The following is a 22,061-nucleotide window of genomic DNA, read 5'->3' on the forward strand; positions in this document are numbered from 1 at the left end:
CTGCCACAGAGTGTCTGTCTGCACTGTGTGTTAGCAAGTGGATAAATATAATACGTTTTACAAGTTTAGTGAGAGATGAGAGAGAATAATGCATCCGTTTAGCATTTTACTTCTCCATGTGTAAAAACAAGTATCTCTGTCTCCTCTATGGTTTTGCATTTTAACATGAATGACTGTTGAACATCAGACAAGAAGACCTAGAAAAAATAATTTTCTCTTTTCTTCTGCAGAACTGAAACTAAAATCAGTTTACTGATGAAACAGCATCAGTGATTTCAGCAGGTGCCCGAACATGACATACGCTTATGTTCAAGTGTTAAAACCCTCTTTCGGTCAACAAAAGCGGAGGTCCAGTGATGGTTTTATAGAGCGATAAAGGGAGGAGGTCGGACTGGATGGACAGGTTAAAAAAAAACTCAGGTCCTTTTCTTATAAACCAACAAAAGTTCTGTTTACATTCAGCGTCAAACACACTGGGCTCTAACTTATATCTGGTGCAAAGTCATGCGTTGGAGGCGCAGGTGGCTTTGCTGTCTTACACCGGCACAGTTGACATTTTTGCCACGTCTGCAAAGTAGTAAATGAACTTGCGCCTGTTCTGTGTGGCCATGGGTGGGAGGTCTAAAAATGAAGGCAAAACGAAGATGGCAAAACGGCACATTTGCTTGTTGTTCTTGTGCTCGGGCCCCCCCCGAAACACTTTGTCCGAGAGGCCTTGGGGCTGGAGTGCTTTCTGCCTCGGCTGCAGCGCCAGCAGCCTCACTCTTCGTTTGTGTTTTCATTCTACATGACATCTTCTTCTTCTGCTGCTGAATTCTGGTGGTCAGATGATCTGTCACATTGTCACCTACCAACTGGCAGTGAAAACAGCAATTGAGGGAATATCTCATCATTGGCAGGGAAAGACTTATAGCATTAAAAACTGGTTGAAGTACCAATAAAGTACCAGTAAAGAGAGGTAAAAATGACTGCTTTTTGTTAATGGAGTCTGGTCTTCTGGTGGGTGTAATCTGATGATGTGCAGTTACCTGGAGGGATGATCTCAGGTTCATCTCAGCTGGCTCCAGGTCTCTCCCTCAATACTGAATCAGTGTCAAAAACTGTTGAACTGTTGTTCCCATGAGTCACTTAGACGCAGTAACATGGGAAAATAGGTTAAAAAAAAACATTTAAAGAGAATTTTAGCACCAGGTGTTTTGCTGAAAGTTTCGTAGCTGTTTCACCTCCGGCAAAACCCAACATCACTGATGTGTGCGATGAGAAATGTGCTTTGTTGCACCTGTGACCACACCCAGCAGTGATGTCACAGAGGGTCACATCACTGCAGCCAGGTGAAGAGTTAAACCACTGGAGGTCAGCAGAGGCGAGATCTTCAGGGAGACTTTAACCACAAGTTTGTTATTGTTACCATGACAGCAAAGATCCCCACAACAAATTTTTAGTTTTAACCAAAACCACAGTGTGCTTGAACCATAACCAAACCATAACCATTCTATTGTTTCATCATAAAATGATTTATTTTTCCAAAAGTGACTTTTAACAGTTTTGGAAGAGACAGACAAACAGTGTTGTCCCGCTGACAGTGGTGCTGACAAAACAACATATTTCAATAAAGTAGAATTTAATGGTTTTATCATTAAAACGTCAAAGTATCTTGATATCATATCATGTTGTAGAAGAAAAATGCTCAGTGACACTAAAAACACACAAAAGAAGAGCATTTTGAGTGGATGTTTATGTGATCTACAGTAGAAAACATCTCAATCACATATCATGTGAATCTGCTACTGTGATTGTCTAAAGGTCTGTGTGTTTTTGTCTTTGTGTGTCTTTATTTCAGTCGTTTGGAGAGTAAAGTTCAGAAGTTGGAGTCTCAGCAGAAAGGAGAGCTGGAGGACATGAGGCAGGAGAAGAACAGGCTGCAGGTAGACAGTCAATAGAAATCACATCTGTATGTCTGTTTGCACAGGTGTCTGTGTAAATAATAACTGTATATATTAATTATGGGCTATAAATATTGTCAGGATTACTTTAGGGACATTTTATTTGAATCAGTCACCATGTGTTTTACATTTATGAGGCCAAGTTTTCAGTGAACAGGATGAAGAGCGAGTGTCTGACCTCATAAATGTAAATTGTACAGATCGAAGTGTGCAGAAGATTTATTTTATTGTTTGAATTCAAACCACTTTATCCACAGCTGGCTGGAGTGTAAATCAAACAAAATATAAAATCTGTAAAAGTAGAAGACATAAAATATGAAAAATTAAAAGCCAGAAAGGATAATCAAGACCTCACTTTCACGGGTGGATGAGCAGACAGATTAAAGAAACAGCTGGTGTGTTACGGTCATAAATCTGATGTTTGAGGTCCAGACTGTCGGCACACAGTGAATCTTTCTCCCTCAGTCTGTCGTCAGGACTCAGATGGCGGCCATCGAGTCTTTGGAGCGTCAGCTGAGAGTCGCCAGCAGCAACAACACGGCTCTGCAGAGGCAGCAGGCGCAGCTGATGGAGTCTGTGCACACACTCATTAACATGGTGGCCACGACTACAGGTACACACACACACACACACACACACACACACACACACACACACACACACACATCATCTGTGTCTGTGTTCGGACTGAAGACCAGAAGTGGGCGTGGTTTATAATAAAAGTCACGTTAAATCAGGCAAATGTTTTATTTTCTAACCTAATATTCACCAGCAGTCCAACTGTTGTTCCTTCAAAGCATCACGTTGATTTAATGTTGACATATAATTAATTTATTTAACAGAATGTGTCTCCACATCCTCATACTGATTTTTAACTCTTTCTGTTTTTTTATTTTTTATTTTTAAGTACATTTAATTAAATGAATCCCACAGTCACCCATTAAACTGGAGGGAATTGTACAATAAGAGGCTTAACTTTTTTTTTATAAATCCAAAAAATTACAAACAGAAGGAGACTCGACCGCAGAACAGAAAAGACAAGGGTCAGTTAGCTAAGTTGTTCTTTTGCTTTTATACTATGAGTTTATTTCAGAGTCTGAACTTTTTCACTTTTGCCGCAGTAAAGAAGTTGAATCAATACTTCTGCCAGAGTCTTTTTTTTTTTACACAAATATTTGTACTTCTGCTTTGCTTCTGCATGTATTTTTTTTCCCAAATAATAACAAGCAAGTTCGGACAGAAGAAATATCTGTTTTCATCTGTGCTTTCCTGAATAACATATTTGGATTCTGTGGATCCTGAACACACACATACACAATGATTTAGGTCACTTTTACTGACATTACAGAGACTCACATTTATTTCTTGAAGACAGACTCTAATTTTCGTCAAATATGGACTTTTGTCTTTTGTCCCTAAATGTATGTGTGTGTTCATGTGTGTGTTCAGGATCTCCTCCCAGGAGCCAGATGTGGAGAGACTGTGCAGATGCTTATAAGGCCGGTCACTTTGTCAGCGGTCTGTATCACATCTACATCGGGAACCGGTCTGAACCTGTTCAGGTACGATGAACGTCACTCATTCCAGTCACATTTAATATTTCAGTTTTGTCCTTATTGATGAAAGAATATTCATTTTATTATCACTTATTGTACAAATATGTTTCTCATATCAAAAGATGACTCGTGTATTTCAAGTAGTCTGAGAGTTATGAATGGAAATTAAACAAAAAAAAGGTTACAGCTGCCCCCGCTCTCCCCTATCTTAAAAATATTTGAGTTAGTATCTCAAAATAATGACTTAGCATGCAGGTTGTTTTGAGAAACCATTATTTTGAAATACTAAAACATTACTTTGGATTCTAAGCCATTATTTCAACAAAGTTTCTCATTATAGTTGTAGGATGCTCTTTTTTCCATCATATTGGCCGAAATATGCTTCCATAGTCACAGATGTTTGGAGACACACGAGGCTTCGTGATCAAATAAAGTTTTAATATTTTTTAACGCAGTCAGCTGATTCAACCAGCTGATTCCTCACAGGAGGCTCAACACTGTGAAACTTGATACAGCATGCTGATGATGATGATTATTGGAAGGAGCAATTTGATACAATCATATAAAACAGTTTTAATTTAATTTTGACATGATCTAGATGACCCCAGCTCACTTTAACAAGTAATTAACTCAAATTCAAAGCATCAAGACTTTCTTTGTCTTCTCTTCAAGGTGTACTGTGACATGCAGACAGCCGGTGGAGGCTGGACGGTCTTCCAGCAGAGATTTAACGGCAGTGTGGACTTTCAGAGGAGCTGGAGGGAATACAAAATGGTCAGTTTGTCTCTGGTTGATACAGAAAGTTTATTTACAGGCGAAGGCAGCAGTCCAAACAGAAGCAGCCAAGAATCCATAGATTAATGGGAACGGGGCAGATAAAAGGTCCAGTCAGACAGACCAGTACAGATTCATTCAAACACACAAAACAACACTGACAACTGGAGACTGTCTGGTGAAAAGTTATTGGTTTAATACTGGCAGGTTGGTTGGAGAATGAGGAACAGGTGAGCAGGTGGATGTGTGAGTCTGATAACTGGGACAGGTGGGAGAACAGAACCTGGGAGGGAACAGGACTGAGGTCAGAGCTGTTGTGGTAAAGGTGTGTTCCTCCCGCAGGGTTTCGGGGACGTGTTGGGTGAACACTGGCTGGGTAATGAAGCTCTGCACCTGCTGACCAGTCAGAGTCAGTACTCTCTGAGGGTGGAGCTGAAGGACTGGGAGGGAAACTCCGCCTACTCCCAGTACGACCGATTCACACTGACCAGTGAGAGACAGCAGTACAGGTAACGGACATCAGCAGCACACACACACACACACACACACACACACCACAAACCGATACAGACATGGCAACAAACACACCGATGGTGGAAAGTAAATACAGTTTTGCTTAAACCTGCAGTGTGTAACTTTTGTCTCCCCCTTGTGGCAGCAAGAGAAACACTGTCAACACACGTTTATGATGTTTAATATATCAGATCAGTTTCTAAAGTATAATTATTATTATTTAATATTAAAGACTATACTACCTACTGTGTACAGTCATATATTAAAATTAACTCCACTTCAATCGCATTAAACATTAAATTGCTACTTACCTGTCAATGCATCAGTCATACCTGTAATAATAATCCAGTAATACAGTTAAGAGTTTCATGAGTGCTTTTATTTTTTAAGCCTGTTTTGCTGCAAAGACTTCAGTATTTTTATTTTATTATGTGTCAGTTTTAATGTGCAGGACTTTTTAAACTTACTTGTGGTGATTCTTGTTTTTATTAATTCTGATGTTCAGGGCTGCAACTAGCATTTTTTTTTCATATTGATTAATTTGCCAATTATTTTTCATCTAAACGATTCCTTGTTTGGTCTAAAATGACAGAAAGTAGTGAAAAATGTACAGTTTTCTAAAGCCTGCAACTGTTCAGTTTATTATCACATATGAGAAAAGCAGCAAATCCTCCCTCTGCTTCTCTCCTTGATTGTTGATCAACTAATCTATTAATCAGCTAATCATAAATGTTCATCTGATACTGATACATTTACACATGCTGATATAAAGACACAATTTTTACACATTTTTACTCAAAATCATGATTGAATATTTATAGAATATATACAGACGCTAACACAGTTATACATACACACAGTCACATACACATCATACACATTCAAACACAAGGGATAATGTACAGTGAGCAGGTCGTTATGGAAAAATCCCTAAACCCTGACAGGCTGATGTATTTCAGAACAATGACCTGCTCACTGCACATAACCCTGATTATCACATGGCTACTGACAAAAAATGACACACATGATTTAAATGTAAACTGATTTTGTTGATTTAAAAATGAGTTTATTATTCCTCAAGATTCTATGATCCGAACTCTGTCCATAGCAACAATCTGTTCCTCATAGCAACAGTCTGTTATCCATAGAAACAGTCTGTTCCTCATAGCAACGGTCTGTTATACTTAGCAACAGTCTGTTATATATAGCAACGGTCTGTTATCCATAGCAACAATCTGTTCCTCATAGCAACAGTCTGTTATCCATAGAAACAGTCTGTTCCTCATAGCAACGGTCTGTTATACTTAGCAACAGTCTGTTATATATTGCAACGGTCTGTTATACATAGCAACAGTCTGTTCCTCATAGTAATAGTCTGTTATCCATAGAAACAGTCTGTTCCTCATAGTAATGATCTGTTATCCATAGAAACAGTCTGTTCCTCATAGTAACGGTCTGTTATCCATAGAAACAGTCTGTTCCTCATAGTAACGGTCTGTTATCCATAGAAACAGTCTGTTCCTCATAGTAATGATCTGTTATCCATAGAAACAGTCTGTTCCTCATAGCAACGGTCTGTTATACATAGCAACAGTCTGTTCCTCATAGTAACGGTCTGTTATCCATAGAAACAGTCTGTTCCTCATAGCAACAGTCTGTTCCTCATAGTAACGATCTGTTATCCATAGAAACAGTCTGTTCCTCATAGCAACGGTATGTTATACTTAGCAACAGTCTGTTGTATATCGCAACAGTCTGTTATACATAGCAACAGTCTGTTCCTCATAGTAACGGTCTGTTATCCATAGAAACAGTCTGTTCCTTTCATCAGCCAGCTCCTCTCTCACCTCGTCTCCTCTCTCAGGTTGTATCTGAGAGGTTATAGCGGCACAGCGGGGAGGCAGAGCAGCCTGGCGACCCACGGGACCGGCTTCAGCACCCGAGACCAGGACAACGACAACTGTGACCACTGCAAATGTGCCCTGATGCTCACTGGAGGTAACGCCTCTCCTCTCCTCTCCTCTCCTCTCCTCTCCTCTCCTCAGTAGTGTGCTCAGCCACCAGGCGCTCACTGTCGGGCCCCCCTTCCGGGTCTGGCTCCAGACGGGGGCCCTGGGCTTCCTCCAGGCAGGGTCACAGCACTCCTTCCTTGCTTTTCCATGGGGTCTTTGGACCATTCTTAGTCTGGACCCTCGCCTGAGACCAGTTTGCCATGGGAGACCCTACCAGGAGCACTAGGCTCCAGACAATACAGCTCCCAGGTTCATGGCCTCTCCTCTTCATAACCTCTCCACCACAATAAGGTGATGGTCCCCCAGAGAGGCAAAATGTCTAGTAAATATCTGATTCACATGTGATTTCACTGGGTGGAACCACAAAAATGATACGTCCAAGTTTATTAAAAAGCCATTAAATAATATCTCTCTGTCATAAATCACACTAAATAAGAAAATAATCGATGATTCCAAAAACGCATATTTTGCTGTTGGAGGATCAAAATAAGCCACATGAGTTCTCAGAAGCTCTGGTCCGTCAAACATCCGTCTCTGTCGCCCTCCACCTTGTGTCAGCGCCAACACAAACAGCTCTTTAGTTCTCCTCAGCCTCCCCTCGACGGGCCGCGGTCGACAATTACAGCTAATTGTTCCAGCAAAACCTCAGAGCTCTCTGAGGGAACAGACTCCGATGGTCACCATTAGTCAGCGAGTCGTTTGAAATCTGCTGTTTATGTATCTAGATTGTTTTGGTGTGAGTCGCAGAGTTTAGGAGATATCAGCCATAAAGATGTCTGCCTTCTCGCCAGTATAATGGAACTGAATGGAACTCGGCTTGTGGTGCTCAAAGTGCCAAGAGAGTACGTGTGAAAAATTCAACATCAGTGTCTCTTTCCCAGAAATCATGACCCGATTAATCAAGATCATCCACAGACCTCACTGTGAGCAGTGGAGGAACTACTTTCTTTCTATTAGATAAAAAAAAAGTAGTTCTGGTAGATTCTAATGCAGAAAAAAGTAGTCCCTACATGAAACTGCTCAGAACAAGGTCTGTGGATTATCTTGAATAATTATTTCTGTAAAGAGATATCTCCAAAACTCTGCATCTCACACCACAAAAATCTAGATGGATAATGTGTATTTTTTATTTCGGGGTTAACTGTCCCATGATCTGTCCCTACAGTTGTCTTTTACCTGGTTAAATCCTCATCACCCTCATTAGTCGATTTTGTAACAAACATTTGGGTCGTAATTACAGGCAGTGACAAACAATCTATTTTGATTGATGTACCCATTCATTACATGGATAATCTGAATCTAAATAGAGTCTTGAACTGAATTCCAGGGTTCTTACAGGTGCTGGAAATCCTTGAAAATGCTTGAATTTTAATGTAGTGTTGTCAGGGGTTGGATTTTGGATAAAGTGCTTGAAACTGCTTGAAATATTGATTGCATTATTTTAAGAAATAGCTGAAATCAGAGAATTCTTTCCCCTTAAAAACTGACTCAAAACAATTAATTGATTAATGAAGCCCATCACAATCTTGTCACTTGAAAAACTGTAGACTTATGTGTTGATCATTTTCTCCACAAATCGATTAGTTGTTTGGTTCATAAAGTCTTGAGGATGACGTCCTCAAATGTCTTGATTTGTCCACAACTCAAAAGATATTCAGTTTTCTGTCACAGAGGAGTAAAGACACCAGAAAATATTCACATTTAAGAAACTGAAGTTAGAGAATTTGGACTTTTTTTCTTATATCTCAATTAGAAAAATTGTTGGTGATTAATTTAATTTCAATAAATAACTGATTAATTGATTAATAGTTGCAGCTCTGATAGGAGGCCACGTCCTCTTACAGACAGGTGACACATTTTGAAACATTAAACTTTGTTGTGTTTTCCTTTAACTTGTTTCCCTTCTGTAGAATTCTGTCTTTAAACATAATTTTGGTTGTTTATAGAACAATAACATCTGGTTTAAACAGTTTGAGCATGTTTATGTATATAAATATGTAATTGACCCTATTTTCTTCAGAAAATGTGAAGGAACCCTGGAATTCAGAAAGAGTCGGAAAATTGCCAATGAAAAGAGGGAGGAAAGGTGATGAGGAAAGGAAATGACAGTTAGAAAAATACCAAATGAGTGGAAGAGTCTTCTCTTCCACTCATTTGGTCCAATAAGAGTCAAAAAGAGTGAAACAGACAAAAAAAAAAAGAGGTACGGGATGACTACAGAGAGAGACCACAAGAGTTTGTGTTGGAGCCAGAGAAATGTAGATAATGAGAGAAACATTTTCTGTATTTCTGTATTTTTGGATCCCTGTTGTTTTGTCCACAGGAATCTAATCCATCAATCTCAGCAGGATCACAATATTCTTCCTTCTTTTCTTTTTCCAAAGCCAAATGTTCTTTATTATCTCTCATTTGTCCGTTCATCCCTCCTCCTTTTCCATCTCTTCTCCCTCCCTCCTTCCCCTCCTCTTCTTCGTGTCCTTCGTCGTCTCACACGACTCATCGTCCTCTTTGTCCTCCTCCATGTCTCTCTTTAGGTTGGTGGTTTGACGCTTGTGGTTTCTCCAACCTGAACGGTATTTACTACACGGTCGGCCACAACATCAGGAAGCTCAACGGCATCAAGTGGCACCACTTCAGAGGCCCCAGCTACTCCCTGCACTCCACCTCCATGATGGTACGACCCTATGACTTCTAACAACACCCACTCCGCCCCCATAATGGTATGTTCCTCAGCCTTAGGACCCTCCAGTATCATGATGGTACGACCCTATGGCTTCCAACAGCCCTCCAAAATACCGTCCTGATGATGTGAAACACGCCTCGGCTGCAGCAACACAATGGTATGATCCTACAGTCTGACTTCAAAACTCACAACCCTTCAATGGTACAACCCCACAACTTCAAACAAAGCAGATCCTCAGATTTATGGACATATTGAGTCATGAACGCCCCTCTGTCCCACTTTCATGCCATTGAAAGTCTTACTGGATGTATTGTTTTTGTCTCCTCCTTTCCATAACCGACACTGGATCCACGAGGGTCTGGTTATGGAAGAAAAGAACAAATTCACATGTTGTTGGACAGCAAAAGGCTGTTTTTATATAGACGTTTGTTCTCTTATTCACCTATTCACACACAAAGATTCTGGTCAAACCATCTGGAGCAAAAGTCAGTGTCACTTCAACAGTTTGGGATTGAACTGCAAACCCTGCGCAGCCACAGCAGAAGCACTCTGAAAAATGTCCTGACACATTTTCTAAATTTGCCATTTTTCACACGTAGCACACAAACAGGAGAGTGTCTGCTTCAGAGGTGTTTTGGAAGTCGTGGACTTTCTGAAGTCATAAAAACAATCCAACAAGCACCTCTGATGGAGAATACTGGCAGCTTCATGGTTCCATGACTGTGAAGCATCTCTTGGATTAGACGTAGAACGACCCACAGACAGAACAGTCCTCTTGTCCCACATCTGGATGGTCCTTCCACTGGGGATCGAGGGTTTGAACGCACCGTGGTCCCTCCACCCCATTGAAACCTGTCTGTCTACCATGATGACACCATGGGAATCAAAACGCCGTGACCAGTGTGGGAAAACAACCAGACAAATATGGTGGTTGCTGTTACAGATGCAGACGATGGCTGTGGATTATTTCTCTGTCTTGCTTTCATTCAGTGTACAATAATAAAATGGTTGAACATGAGAAAGTGAGACAGGTCACAAAGAACAGAAATTCAAGCAAAGGAATCAATAATAAAAGGTGAACTGTGCTGTTTGGATGCTCTACAATGCTTTACTTTCAATTTGACTTCCTTTAATGAAGCAAACAGACGTGAAACTTTATGCACATTAATTAACATTTTTATGTGTGAAAGATAAAAGCGGTGTGTGAATCCTTTTAGCTCCAGAAATAAAAGAATCTGATCGATCTGGTGAAGAAGTCGAAGCCACGCTGAGGATCGATCTGAAGACGACCCGAAATTTTTTCTCTCGACCACAGAGATGATTGTGATTTATGGATGTTTGAGATGCTTTAACAAACGACAGCTCATATTCTCCTGACTGTTAATGAAAGCAAAGACAAACAGACTTGTACAAAATAAATGATGAATGACTGAAGGACGGACAGTTGGTGAGACATTTGACATTATGGTTTTAATTATCATTCTGGAAAAAAAACAGCAAGCAACACTTTCACTTTTAATCAACATACTGCAGCCTCTGCTCTGTATTTATGAACACAGAAGGATGGAAGGAAGCAACTAAGGCAGAAAGAAAGGAGGAAATGGACAGAAAAATTCAAGTTAATCATTACTTGGATGTTTGTCCGGACAATGAGCTATAAAGCTGTAAAAAAAAAGGAATGAAACACAAGAAGAAATCAAACCACAGGGGTCCGGATTCTGAAGCAGAGAAATGTTGTTTAAATTATCTTCCTGATCCAAACAACATGATTATTTCATTGTTTTTTTGTTTTTTTTTTATTGGACTCTATGTTTTATCTTTTCAAACACTCACACTCTCATGGAACTCATACGAATGAGTTATAGGAAGCTCATACCTTCTTGTTTTCTCATTATTTTGCTGAGCTCGGGCGCTTTACCAACCCAAGACGTTGATATTTTACAACGCGGGAATGAGACTCAATAATCAGCTCGGTCTCTCTCTCTCTCTCTGGTGAGTTTACAGAAGGACGGACTGACAAATCTGACACACTCATCCATTAAGTGACTGACAGACTGTTTGTGTCATTTATCAAACTGCTTTCATATTACAGAAAAAAGAGCATAAACAGATATTTACTGCCTGATACAGTTACCAACAACTTCAGCGTGTTAATACACAACGTCAGTGGAGGCAGAAACACCATATTCTGCTTGTATCAGCTAACAGTTAGCATTAAAGGTGTCAGCAGGTTTTCTAACCATGAAAGGTAAACATGTTTTTGAATGTATTGTATACGGTGCTGTGGTCAACCAAACAAAACAAATACAAAGACTCTACCTTCATGCAAGCAGCTACATGAACAGCACTTTTTTTTTTAGCTCAATGCTAACATTGACATGCTAATATGCTCACAATGATATGATATGAAGCAGATATAATATTGGTTGTTCACCATCTTGGGTTTAGACTGTTAGCATGCTAACATTTGCTAATTAGCACTAAGCAAAAGGTACAGCTGAGGTTGATGGAACTTTCTTTGTGCCCGTGTTCCTGTTCATAATTCACATGCAAAAGATCGCAAAGTGATTGATTGATTGGGATATTCATGGATGGCAGAACAGGGAAATAAATCATGTTTTGAGTTAAAATAACTTTGCTTCAAACAGGAGTCAAACCTCAGGCTCCTGTGGAAGAGTCCCACGTTTGAACCTGTCCTCCACCCTGATGTCAACATGGACTTTTGTTGCTGTTTATACACCGTTCATCCTTTGGTTACTGGTACTTATGCAACATACTTATTTTAATTCAGCCCTTGATCTTTTCCTAAACCTAACCAAGTAGTTTCGGTGTCTCAATGTAAAGAAAACTCTTCCTAAACCTAAGCCAAGGGTGCACCTATTAATGAGCTCCATACTTCTACAATACTACAGTGTTGATGATAGTGATAGAGGTCCAGGTTCTTGCAGTTTTTCCTGAGGAGAATATGAATGTACAAAATTTCATGGCATCTCATCCAAGAGTTATTGAGACATTTCACTCTAAAACCAGAAATGTCAACCTGCAGGTGGCGCTGAATGATGTTCAGTAGGATTCATCTTATGGGAAACTTGAATGTGTGCTTCTTTTAACTTTTATGACATTCGTTTACTTGCCCAAAGTCACTTTTTACTTGCCCCAAATACAAATAGTTGTATTTTTTTGGTAGCAAAACTAAAGTTAATTGTCATGTTTAATAAAAAGTAAATGAGTCAGAACAAAGACACAGAGTGTCACAGATGTGAAGCAACAAACATCTTTACATATTGAAAATGGTATGAATGGTAACTCCTTAACTGTGTTTAACTATTTTTTAACACTTGTCCAAATGGTGAAGTTAGTTGCTTTCTGTACACAAGACATCTGTTGCCTGTCTGTCCATCCTGGGAGGATGAGTCTTCCTCTGTAGTTCTCACTGAGGTGTGTGGCTTCCTTACCCTTGCAAGGGTCTACAGCAGTGTTTCCAAAACTTTTTTTTTTTTTTTTACCAGGGACCTACTTTTTAAAAACCTTCACGACCCAAGTCACAACAGGCCTTATCAATAAATTCTGGGAAGAGTTCATTTGTGCATAAATGAATGTTCTGAACCATTTTTACTGCCATTTCCACATCAGCTTAAATTATCTTGATGAAATCCTGCAGCATTCTCGTTTAAACAGCCGTCAGCACAGTTTTGTTCATGAAGCCTGTGAACTTCTTTGCAGGTTGTTTGTCAGAATAAAGACGTCTGTTCTTCACCGTATTAAAATGCACTTTATGGAACAGAAGGTGGTGAAGTTGCGGACAGGTGGAGTGAAATAATCTTTGCTCTCATTGTTACAGTCGGTTGTTTGTTGTTCTGTGTCGAAGCTGTTTAAATACTGCGAACATTAACAAATGTAACTTTTTCAGGTTTAAACTTGTGTTTTTTACTTTACTGCGTTTTTGTAGCAAAGCTTGTCCACTCAACTGTAAACAGTCTGCAGTATTTTGTACAATAAAATATGTTAATAAAGTCGGTCTGACGTGGTGTCGTGTGTCAGTGTTTCTCCTTCTCTCAGCTGATAACTGTTAAACACACAAAATCAGTTTTCATAAATATTTACTGATGGCATTTTGTCCTTTAGAGTATATGATACATGTCTCATATAACATTTGGAGGCTGCAGTTTAAGTATTATCATGAATATATTTGATATTTGAGATAAATTGGAGGTAAGTAAATTACTTTTGAACCAATGTTATTTCCTTATGTAAAATATAAGTATTCTATCCTGAAGCTACAGTATATTACATGTGTGCAGTATTGTCAATATCATTTGTCACACGTGTAATTACATTTCAGCTAACCTCACAAATGCATTTCATGTATGATTAACAATCTTTCATCAATAACTTTACAAAATATTGATAAAGCAACACTTTCAATGTGTTTATTGCAGTTATTAAAACTACAACATTTTAAATAACCACAGAGAGAAATTAGAGGCAGAAAGTTACCAAAAGTTTCTGATATTTTACATATTGGTATCAGTTATCACCTGAAGAGACTTATCATTATAGTGCATCCACACTTTAAACACACACTCTTGCATGTCATCAATTAAGACTTAGTAAAAAACAGGTCAAAGGTCAGTGTGACTCTGAGGTCAGTTGAGTTTCACTCTGCCTCCCTCTTGTGGTCAAACTGTGTCATTACAGCACATCACACATCCAGTTTGCAGGATGCAAAACTGAATCTCAGTTTATTTCTGGCCACAAATGTGTCTATAGATCAGGTTTAGGGAGTAACAGATTACATGTTACAGGAAGACATAATCTGGATACAAAAAGGTAACTATTCCATTACAATTAAAAATTTTAAAAAAGATCCAGTCAAATTACAGATACATTTAATACAGATGGGGATTATTAGTAGGATTAGAATTTTATTATAAAAAACGATATACTGAGATGCACAGTGTACACACAGCTGCCAATTCATTATCATGGCCTCCAGTGAAAAATTATTCCTTTTTTTTTTTTTTTTTACTTTAAATCAATCAATAAATCAATAATTTGCACACTACAAAGGAAGGAACAAGTGAACAAAATAATAAATCTAACAGCAAACTCAAAACACTTTTACACATAAAACACAACTAATCTATTATTAATAGATTCTTAAATTAATCTGCATCTATTTTGATAATCAAATAATCATTTTGAGTCATATTTTAATTTAAAAAAGTCCAAATTTGATAATTTTCTGGTTTCTTTACTCCTCTCTGACAGTAAACTGAAAATTTTTGAGTTTTGGACAAAACAAGACATTTGAGGACGTCATCTTAGACTTTGATCAACATTTTTCACCAGTTTCTGACATTTCATGAACCAACAACTAACCAATCACTCGACAAAATAATCGACTGATTAATTGATGATGAAAATAATCATTAGTTGCAACTCCTAACTATATTAGATTAAACAATTTCACCATATTTTATATTCAGGTAATCCAAAAGTAATGGAAAGTAATCAAGTTACTTTACTTTAATATTGTGATATTCTAATTACATTACTGACTACATTTCATCACAGGTAAATAGTAACTGTATCAGAATACATTTCTAAAGTAATCCTTCCAACCCTGGAATATATGTACAGTTACCTGCAACAACCAACCCTAATGGTATACATACCATGATGGCATGTATGGTATGTATTTTCTTATGTAAAAGTAGAAATACTATGGTCTAAAAGTATCCAATTACAAGTAATATTACTCATTTACTCAGTACTTGTGATGAAAAATGGCGCATTTCAGTGTCACATTATTATAGAATATTATATTGGGCTGATTTTTAGTTCATTTTAATGTTATAGTTTGTCTGTGTGGAACCAATTTGACTTATTAAGGGTACAAATGTATGAATTACTAGTGCTGCATCATAAAATATTATTTACGTGGTGCAGTAAAAAGTACAATATTTCTATATGAAATATCGTGGAGACAACACATAGTGTAAATACTAAAGTCAAGAACAAATACGTCAACATTGTACAGTATGTCGACCACTGATAAAAACCCATGATTAAATATACAAACACGTATATATGGTTTTGATACTGTCACTCTGAATACTTGTTTCGTCTATTTAAACGCAGGAGTTTGTTTGTTTAAATGCAGCCTGTCTTCGGTTTCCATGACCTCAGCTGCCCTGACATGACTTCGCTTTCTCAGTATTTAATTTTGTTCCTCCGTGGCTCCAGTAGAGTCTCTTCCGGTAGAGAAAGGCAGTCGAACTGTGTGTTAGCGGTTTCTGTGAAGGTCGTCGGTCCAACTTGTGAGTATTCCATCAAATTAAACTATTAAGACATGTGTGTTGAATTCACATTATAGCTTATAGCCTTTTCAGATCAGCGATGGACTCCGGGTTTGAACATTGTTCCGGAATTTTGCGTCCTTCCTCTTGTGTCGCAGCCTGTTAGCTTAGCTGTGTCGAGCTAGCTAATGTTAGCTTATCTTGCTGTCTGTCCGTTACTCTACATTAGCTTAATGCTAACTGAAAGCCCGCTGCCTTTATTAACTATAACGTTAAATGAAACGACAGTGCTACGTTTGCAGTACGTTAGTAACGATGTTTTAATTTTGCATTTATTTTAATGAATAAAAAAGCTAATATAACACGATGAGATGAAGCTTTTACTATCGGATTTTGTGTATGACATTATGTTACTTTGACCGTACACCACAACTATGACCGCTATAACTCGCTGTGTCCCCTTCATGTTAATATTTGTTAGTATCAAACTGACGGTTTGTATATAATGTGTAATACTACCGTGTAATACAGGACACATGTTCCAGGAAGTTAAGGTCCCACGACAGTTGCTGACCTGACTTGGCAACGGTGTTTGATGGCGCTCTGCCGTCAGGGACACATTGCTTAGTTCTGTCGGTCAATATTAATATGTTATTAATCACAGCAAGATATCTGACTGTAACACTGTCCTGTAAGTGTTTCAAGAAAATAAAATGTAGTTCAATCAGAATTTTAAAAACATGCCTTGCCTACTTCGAGGTAAGTAGAGTTAAATTGACCTTTGGGACGCAGCCAGTGCCTGAATGTTTGCAAAGTCATGTCGCAAAGAAAATCCACGATCAGTTCATGTGATGCACTAACTAATTTTTCATAATTTTGTGATATTTAGGACGTCACTATTGGACTATTTCACACAAAATTCAGTCGGAAGAAGATGATATGATCTTTAAAAAATCATGTGTAATGTGAAAATGATGGCCAGGCATGAAGAAGCAGTCACTCACAGCTGGACATTAAAATATATTAAAATATGTAGAGTAGACATACAATAATATTGTTTACAAAAAGACTGAACTGAGGTCAATCAATAATATTATTAATGAATATTCTGAGGTCTTAAACACATGGCATTTAAGTATCAATACTTTTGACAGGCTTAGTTGCGGGACACAGATGAAATGTCTTCACAGGTTCATTTACCTCAACTTAGAACACTGACTGCAGATTTGACAAACTCAGGGGTTCATTATCTCAAATTCATCCACAGTCACTGCAGAAAACAAGTGGACAGTCAGTTGTGTCAAACTGTTACTCAGGCAATAATGTGTGACACTTTGCAACATTTTAATTAAAGAGCATATGATTGAAATAAATCTCTTGACACAGAATGAGATGGAAAACACTGCTGCGTTCCTGTGTCTTAATTGTGATGCAAAACTTGAAACCAATATAATGTTCTTTGTTAAACAGAGGTAGATCCATAAATGAACCACTTGTAGATACATTGTTGATAATGTTGGCTGACAGGTAACAAGAAATTGCAGTACAATAATACCAAACTAGGTCTGATTAAATTTAGAAATAGTGTCCCTATTATATATGTTCCACTGTAGAGCACTGATAAGTTCATTTTTAAGCTGTAAAATGCGCCACCTTGTGAATATTTTCGCCACAATAAAAACAAACAAGGGTCCATATTGAGAGTGTTCATGTTTTAAAAGAAAAACAATGAGTTTATGTCATTATCAACTTTTTAAAACCTGCAAATATTGATCCGAGTATTGGGATCAAAAATCCAGGGATGTTAACTGATCTAATCTTGGCTGACTGATCCCCGTCTCCTCCCGTCCACAAAGTGTCCTTGGGCAAAACAGTGAACCCCAAGTTGCTCCTGATAGACTAGACAGACAGTGCCTTACATTGGAGGTGTGTGTGTGTGTGTGTGTGTGTGTGTGTGTGTGTGTGTGTGTGTGTGTGTGTGTGTGTGTGAGGCTGATGCTTGTTGTAAAGAGTGTTATTTACCTTAAGGTAGAAAAGCAGTTTATCAGTTAGGGCTGCACAATTAATCCAAAATTTATCAAAATCACAATTGGGCTTTCTGCATTTTTTTAAAATCACAGGAGGTGCAATATTTGATAAAGGCAAAATGTGTGTCAAAAAACTTTTGAATGAATGTCATGAGGCAAAGATGTCCTGTCTTACAAATCAGATTCTATAGACAAAAATCTTCATTTCTTTCAGAGTCCTGCTAAAAAAATGACACCATAGTCATTTTGACTTGTTTTTCGATCAAAATGAGAATAGTGTCAAAATGATCATTACCTCCAATATTGCAAATTTTATCACAGTTGCAATATCGGTCAAAATAATCGAAATTAAATATTTTTTCAGTCCTAGTATCAGTGTAGTCCATTTACCATTTTAACTAGAATCTTAGGTCATTGACAACATCACCTCTGCTAGCTGTTATCTGTAATCTGCAACTCATATGATAACATCTTGACAGAATTTTCACCATTACTTGTACAGTACAGTTAGTGGCGAGTCCAGTCATTCTGTGTCTGAGTGGTTTGGTGTTGTAATATTGACTGCACAGATCTCTTGATTTTTGTCTTTTTGTGTCCCCTACTAGTGATCCACCATGTCTCTGCCAAAGCCTGTGATGAGGGGTCTGCTGGGAAAGCGCCTGAGGTTTCACCTGCCCATTGCTTTCACTCTGTCTCTCGTGACTGCAGTTGCGTTCAAGGTGAGAGGAGGAGACAAATGCACTAAAACCATCATTCTGATGAAGCTGTTCAGATTAAAAAATGTCACCTGATGGACATGATGATGGGAGTGCTTCAAATTCACAGTAATTGCTGAAAAGGGAAACTGTTTGTCAAAATGTTGTTTTAAATAAATATTGTCTTGCTGTGGATGTTTCTGCATGAAAATGAGAATATTAATAAAATGTAAACGTTCTAATATCACAAATCATATCTAAATTTCAGTATCAGCCAAAATAATTGCAATCAGGTATTTTCTCAAAGTTGTTCAGCCCTACTTCAGTTTTGTTAACAAATATCAACATCTTAGCCAACCTGTACCTCAGCAGACAAATTCCAAAGCAAGAAATTGTTTTGAAATTGTTGCTGTTTAGTAGTTTTTGTTGACCAAATTATTACATACTATGTTGTCAGTTTGTTAGGTACACCTGAAGAATGTAATACAATCTACATGTTGAACCCCCCCATCATCATTTGACCAGTCGTAGATCTTGAAATGGCTGCTGACAAAATGCAGGAAAACTGTCTGAAACACTCACAGATCTCCTCTGTTTGAGAATATTAGCTCTGCCCTCTTTTGTGATTTTGATTTAAACTGCAAACAGACTAAGACATGTCTCTTGTTTCTCACAGTACACAGTGACAGAGCCCAGGAAACAGGCCTACGCTGACTTCTACAAGCAGTACGACGCCGTCAAAGAGTTCAACGCCATGAGAGAAGCTGGTATCTTTGAGAGCGTGCGGCCCTCCGGGGAGTAAGACCCCTGTGAGTCACAAAAACATCTGTGAAGTGAAGTTCAAGTTTATTGAGAGTCTCATGCAGTGCCAGAACTCAGTGCAAGATTCAGATCATGTTGTAAACATGTCAGTATTGCATCCAGTTGAATCTTTCTGTATCTGATTGTCGTGTTTCCTTCTCCAGCTCTTCTTCACCGTGGTTCATTCCTGGTCTGAGGATGAAGTTCCTTCTCGCCCCTTGGATATTATTTACTGGTTAGATGTGAACATCGCTATGCTGTTTTGTTCCTCTAAATAAAATATTATATTAATGTAACAGCCCCTCTGTCTTTGTCCTGTTTTTTTTTTCTTTTTTTTGAAACACTAGTGGTACATTTTCAAATAATCTGGTGTTGTTTAATAATCCAATATGGCTTTTTCACGACAGCCATATTGATATGATATAGTAGTATAAACACAGGTTTTACTGTCGGCACTGATGAAGATCCTGTTCCATTTAGTGTAGCAGAACATTTCCAGTGAACCAACATGCAGAACAGCAGCACTTTGACTGTTTGACCTGAATTAAATTGAATCGCGATTTGTGTCATTGCAAACATCTGTTGACTCTTGTTTAATGTCAAATTGGCTGCAGTGGAAAAGGTTTCTCGTACTTCTTAGTGCCTTATATGCTACAGTGTCTATTACATAATAACTGATTATGTACTGTTTGTGTAATAGTGGTGCGAAATATTACATCAAGCTGACTTATTTCTTATTAAAACTTAAAATAGAGGAATAAGAACGTCCAGGCTGTGCAGCACTGACAACATTCACAACAAGTAGTGTGTTCTAATGCCATACAGCATATTAAAAGTGTACAGTAAGAAACAATTTTTTTGTGTTGAATATGTTGTTGTTTTTTCTAGTTAGTACTGGTAAAAATAATATGAAAACCAGAACCAGAAATTTCACTCTATTATACACTGAAATACATCTGTTATAACATTATTATTGATAGACATCAAGAAACTATCCCCAAAGTATGTCTTCTAATTGGAATTGGAATTCCAATTATACTTGACACAAAGATTTATTGCAATAACTTATTGGTATTGTCCCTTTCATCCATTACACGCAACCAAAAGTGCTCTAAAAACAACATAATGGTGTTAAAAACAGGACATAAAAGAAATGCATAAATTCAGAAAACAAGTAAAAACGGCACCATTTTATATTTTGTTAGATCTTTGTGGAGCTGTGCTGCACTAAAATCTTTTATTAATTAAATTTTTGCAGCTGTGAGTGTGTTACCTTTGTGCATTGTTGGGCAATAGTGTACACCAGTGATACAATGAAAATAAACAGATTCAAACAGCAAATTTCTTTTTGTTTGTTTATATGAATAAAACTTTTTCACAGCAGCCATTTTGATATGCAAGAGTGGAGTAAACACAGGTGTTACCAAGGATACTCATTAAGATTTTGTTCCATGCAGGTCAAACAGAGTCAGGATGCTGCTATTGTGCATGTTGTTTCACTGGAAAGGCTCTGCTACACTAATTGGAACTAGACCTTAATTAATGCCACTGGTAACACCTGTGTTTACTATTTTATATTAATAAGGATGCTGTGAAAAAAGGTCTGCTAATTAAATTTCCTTTCTGCATTGCATCGTTTTGGGGTTTTTTTGTTTGTTTGTTTTCAGAGTCCTGCAATAATGATCTGCTCACTGTATGTTTATCCTGCTTATTACATGGTTACTTACAAAAAAATGGCACCCATTAATGTGACACAAAATTTTAATTTAAAAATGATTTTGTTGATTCAACAATGATTTTATTGTTCCTTCACAGTCTATGATCAGAACTGTGTCCATAGCAACGGATTGTTCTTCATAGCAACGGTCTGTTATAAAGAAGTAACGGACCTTAGAATGTTGTAACTGACCAATTAGAATCGAGTGTTAAATAAAGCCACGTCATAATGAGTTTTAGTTTAGTTTTAGTTTACTCTAATAACCTTTGTGCACTCACAGTTGATGTTGTTGTCAGTGTGTGTCGCCCCCTGTTGCCGGTGTCCCTCACTGCAGTCTTTGTCTGGACCGCCTTCCTGCCCACTCGTCTTCACTACTCTTCCTGGTTTGTTCAACTGGATGTCACAGCGGCTGCCAGGCGGTTTGTCAAACAAGTCCAAAGTTGTCCGGACACGGGAGGAGGATGATCCCAGCGGGGAGGATACGGCAGCCGGGAGAAGTCTGTTCAGTGTGTAGATCTCGTCTTACAAAATGATAAACGGACGGTGTGTTTTTGGCGGCTACCAGAGAGACGCTGCTGTAACTGAACCGACGGGCTAACGGCTGTTAGCTGCTGTGCTAGCTGCCGTGCTAGCTGCTGTTAGCCAGTTAGCGAGCTAGCAGACGGAGGTCTGTTACTGTTCGCTGTGAGTGTGAGGTTTGTTAACGTTGACAAGCTTGGTCACGTTTGACCACAGACGGTTGAAAGGACTCTCGAGTTTACCGAAGAGGACAACATGGAGAACAAGGACAAAGTACAGATGAGGAATCACCCTCGCAGGTAACGTGAAGCTAAAAACACACGGGTTGATATCTGACATCTTCATTGATTTTATCTGTCTGCTGTCTGGGTGAAGGTACATGGTGGTGGGCTGAAGATCTGAAGCCTTATAGCTGCTCATAGACACTTCATTGCTTGTTACATTATATAACTGAGTCCCAAAGAAAACAGGCTGGTTATTGAGAAAATCATGTAAAACTGAATCATCTTTAGAAGTTCT

General features: G+C 38.3%; 3 protein-coding genes across 3 annotated transcripts in view; all 3 read left to right on the top strand.

Annotated features, from left to right (window-relative positions):
- The window catches only part of angpt4 (angiopoietin 4), a 72,349-nt gene extending 62,448 nt beyond the window's left edge, over positions 1-9,901 (top strand). Inside the window, exons 4-10 of the mRNA XM_084741139.1 lie at positions 1,841-1,925; positions 2,409-2,556; positions 3,393-3,505; positions 4,172-4,273; positions 4,616-4,782; positions 6,651-6,784; positions 9,333-9,901. Of these exons, the coding sequence (XP_084597265.1) occupies positions 1,841-1,925; positions 2,409-2,556; positions 3,393-3,505; positions 4,172-4,273; positions 4,616-4,782; positions 6,651-6,784; positions 9,333-9,493 (910 nt within the window). The 3' untranslated portion in view covers positions 9,494-9,901. The remainder of the gene's footprint in view (positions 1-1,840; positions 1,926-2,408; positions 2,557-3,392; positions 3,506-4,171; positions 4,274-4,615; positions 4,783-6,650; positions 6,785-9,332) is intronic.
- Positions 9,902-15,673: 5,772 nt separating this feature from the next.
- On the top strand, positions 15,674-19,602 carry cox6c (cytochrome c oxidase subunit 6C). The gene is made up of 4 exons (XM_084741117.1): positions 15,674-15,804; positions 18,416-18,529; positions 19,182-19,314; positions 19,471-19,602. Exons 2-3 carry the CDS (start codon positions 18,425-18,427, stop codon positions 19,305-19,307), a joined length of 231 nt encoding a protein of 76 aa, XP_084597243.1. The 5' UTR covers positions 15,674-15,804; positions 18,416-18,424; the 3' UTR covers positions 19,308-19,314; positions 19,471-19,602.
- A 1,786-nt stretch (positions 19,603-21,388) lies between these two features.
- Positions 21,389-22,061, top strand: part of LOC146332279 (serine/threonine-protein kinase 4-like) — a 39,452-nt gene continuing 38,779 nt past the window's right edge. The window contains exon 1 of the mRNA XM_084741129.1: positions 21,389-21,841. Coding sequence (XP_084597255.1) covers positions 21,798-21,841 — 44 coding nt within the window. The 5' untranslated portion in view covers positions 21,389-21,797. The remainder of the gene's footprint in view (positions 21,842-22,061) is intronic.

This window comes from Lutjanus erythropterus, chromosome 2, assembly GCF_056507025.1.
Source record: "Lutjanus erythropterus isolate fLutEry1 chromosome 2, fLutEry1.hap2, whole genome shotgun sequence".
NCBI lineage: Eukaryota > Metazoa > Chordata > Actinopteri > Lutjaniformes > Lutjanidae > Lutjanus > Lutjanus erythropterus.

Bases quoted from the DNA above. Each gene is read 5' to 3' on its own strand.
- cox6c (XM_084741117.1), top strand. From the start codon at position 18,425: ATGTCTCTGCCAAAGCCTGTGATGAGGGGTCTGCTGGGAAAGCGCCTG. The intron at 18,530-19,181 runs GTGAGAGGAGGA...TGTTTCTCACAG, and splicing joins TGACTGCAGTTGCGTTCAAG to TACACAGTGACAGAGCCCAG.